At 38.3% G+C, this 3,566-nt stretch overlaps 1 protein-coding gene across 1 annotated transcript in view; it reads right to left on the reverse strand.

Annotated features, from left to right (window-relative positions):
- Positions 1 to 332: 332 nt before the first annotated feature.
- LOC129743446 (lachesin-like) overlaps positions 333 to 3,566 on the reverse strand; it is a 190,664-nt gene continuing 187,430 nt past the window's right edge. Inside the window, exon 7 of the mRNA XM_055735483.1 lies at positions 333 to 460. Coding sequence (XP_055591458.1) covers positions 333 to 460 — 128 coding nt within the window. The remainder of the gene's footprint in view (positions 461 to 3,566) is intronic.

A 3,566-nucleotide genomic window follows, 5' to 3' on the forward strand; every position in this document is an offset into this window, starting at 1 on the left:
CTGGAGTGCCTCTCCTGAAATAAAATCGGAAAGTCTAAAGGTAAATAAAAGGTAACATGAAATTTTTATCATTGCAGATTTTTACGAATAAACACTTTTTTATATAATTTTATTAGGAAGTGAAAAGATTATTTCATTACTCTTACAGTAATAAAAACAGTTAGGTAGAGTCTCACTAAATCTATTTCGAAATTTTATTAAAATAAATCCCATCTGAAGTTGATTGCCCGTACGATTGAATCACTCCTCACTATTGGTATCCAACACACAAAAAAGTGCCAAACTAACTTTATCAAGAAATCCGAACCGTAGATAACTGTTCAATCCATCAATTAGAGAACGAAATAAAATACCCGGAAGCAGTTTCGACTGGAAAATACACATTCGGGATTTCCAATTCGGGCGTAATGTACAAACTTTCGCAGAAGTTCGCTTTCCCTCTGCTGTCCACATCCGGAATCTGGAACCGGACAAACAGAACAATATGCAAAGTTTATCACATTATCCACCGTCCTCCCTCTTCCGGTTATCTCCTGTTGACCTCAACCAACATGGGAGGACTTCAGTACTTTCAATCTCCAAATCGGAGCACCGGTCTCAAACTTCCGTATTATTAGTTTCGATTAAACTAGACCGTAAAACAGAACGATAACAATTTTACAAATTGTCGTACATAAATCGGGGACCCATTAACAACCCAGGATTTGGTTGGTCCTTCCCAAGGTTTACCTTTCCTCGGTGGCTGAAAACACAAGCACCAAGTCTCGGATTAAGCTCGAGGCAACACAAACGGAACGTGGAACTGTTTCGGTTGGATCCATCCTTAGGTAGATTTGTTCCCTGGCCGAAGGAAACTGGTGAACGTGATGAACGAGACCTCGAGACTGAAGAGCAACTTCCGACCCAGCTGCTGGAGATATCTGGCTGGTAGCAGGAACTCCGACGGACACGTGCGTGATGTTTATTGGAATGGTGTGTGCTAACCTGTACCAGACGTTCAAGGTAAATTCTTATTCCATTAGACACGGATTTGTTGGGCAATTTACTTGTACCATTTTCATGTGTCATTCAATACTCAATAAAAATTGCAAAAAGTATTGAACAATATTTACTGAAATAAAATAAAACGTTTGGGGTCAGAGGGTTCTGAGTGCCCAAGTGATAGTTTCAAATGGTTTCAAAATTGTCATGGATCTCGATTTTTAATGTATGTTCCGATTAATTAGAAAACCTCAGTATTGCACCAGATGTAGATTGTATGAAGAATCGATTGGTTTACCTACTTAGCTCAAAATTCATAATTTTGGTTCTTACATCCATCTGACCCTGCGAGCCTCAATTATGAAATTGGTAATGATGTCATGAATTCGTGAACAGTCGGACATTTGTTGGTAAATCTAGTAAATATCATTCTGAAATCATATCCTTCTTTGCTTAAAACTGTATAATTGTTAAAGTCTGAAAGGATTCCTGAAATTCCTGGGATAAAACAAAAAGGACTGATGTCATAATATGTACACTCTCATATGCATCTGTTAAAATGACACTTTACCACTCCTAGGATATTCGTGACTTTTTGAAAGATTGTGAACGACGTTCCCATATTTAGTATGTTGAAAAAATAAAAATAGAATTTGTCATCATCGAAGGTAACATTTTGTCAGGTTGATGTTAAAAGCATCCTTTGTCAAGCCAAACTTTTAGAAGTTGCTCAAGACTGTGCACTTCGGTTTTGTACTAGAAATCATCCACCAATATACACTGCGTAAATATACCACCCGCTTGTTCAAGAAGACACTCGAGTCCATCCAGAGAGAATGTGCTAATGTATGCGTTCATTCGTTTGGAGCATATCTCTCAGATTTAAGCTTTTTTTTTTGTCAGATTTAAGCTTTTTTTCCTCAGATTTATGCTTTTATCTCTTATTCTTTCAAGGCAAAAAAAGCTTAAATCTGAGAAAAAAAAAAGCTTAAAAACGACATTCACCAGCACTTATTTAAAAGATGTTGGTCACATGATACATAAATAGGCAAACCGTGTAACGTTGCCGGGATCTGTTTATGCCCCACACAAAGACTATTTGTGGAGTTCTCAAAAAGTGATGACAACCTTCCAGATTTTGATAGATCTTCCAGACTTTTCGGACTTCTACCAGACCTTTTTTCAGTTTTCCAGACTTCCAGACTTTTAACATTTCTTCCAGACAATTCCAGCCTTTTTGTTAGGACATAAATTGTTCACAGAAACAATGAAATAAGAATTTATGAATTTATGATAAGAATTTATGAATGACGAACTTAAAAGTATTTGAAAGCTATTAATAATACTTACTAACTTACTTAATGATCCCGCGTCGATCCTCCGGTGCACAGGACCGTGATAAAAGACCTCCACTGTTGACGATCCGGAGCCAGCGTCTTCACCTGGTCCCAGTCAAGATTCTCGTAGACAGTTCGTATTCCAGCGGCTAGGCCTCGCCGCCACGATTTTTTGGGTCTGCCTCTTCTTCGATGTCCTTCTGGATGCCAATCTAGCGCCTCTCTGCAAATCTCGTTTTCATCTTTCGGCAGCGTGTGCCCAATCCATCTCCACTTACGTTCCCGAATCACGATTTCTTGCGCCCTTTGATGACACCGGCGATGTAGTTCCTCGTTTTAGATCCAGTTGCCAGGCAGGCCACCAAGCGCGGATGATATTCCGCAGGCAGCGATTTACAAATACTTGCTGTTTTCGCGTCGTCACCGCATATGTGCACCAAGTTTCGCACCCGTACAGCAATACGGATTTGACGTTTGAGTTGAAGATTCGGATTTTCGTTCATACAGAGATCTGGCGTGACCACCAGATATTTCGAAGACTCGCAAACACAAATCGGGCCATTCTGATCCGGGGATTTTGATCATATTATCCTAAAAAACGATCACGTTTGTCTACCGACTGCCTTTTTTTTGTACCGAGAGGTTTTGAGGTTAATTGTCTCGTCTCATCTGTACACGCTCAGCAAGTGTGTGTGTAAGAAATGTAAAAAAAAAACTCTATTGAATGACTACTTTTTACACACACTGCACTCTGCAGTGCTGTCAATTGAATTTATCGTTTTTCAATGCCAAAAGACATACCCCTGTTAAATAGCTAATAACTTTTTTGCTTAAAAAGATACGAAGTAACGTTCTTCAACAAAGTTGTTAAGCGGGAAATTTCCTTAAAATTTATTAATTGGTAGAAAAACCTTTAACAGGCTCGGTTCCACAGAAGAAACAAAAAGAATGTTTCAGTACAAAATATTCAATTTCCCCTCACAAACATAAAAATCCAAATCTACTGATGTAATCTTTACTTAAAAATTTTACGAAAAATTGTGGATGGATTTTGAACCAAAACAAAGCTTTTAAGACCCCTGGGTTTGAGAAATTAAAAAATGACCACAAATCGACTCAGTCTAATGCGACAGGTGTTTGGTTCTCATGATATCCAACAGAATTAGAAAAAACCTAATACTTTGTAGGGAAAATAAGGGCATAATGGCCACCTTAAGAAAACACTGATTTTACTATAGAAAACAGCTT

Source organism: Uranotaenia lowii, chromosome 2, assembly GCF_029784155.1.
Source record: "Uranotaenia lowii strain MFRU-FL chromosome 2, ASM2978415v1, whole genome shotgun sequence".
NCBI classification, from domain to species: Eukaryota; Metazoa; Arthropoda; class Insecta; order Diptera; family Culicidae; genus Uranotaenia; species Uranotaenia lowii.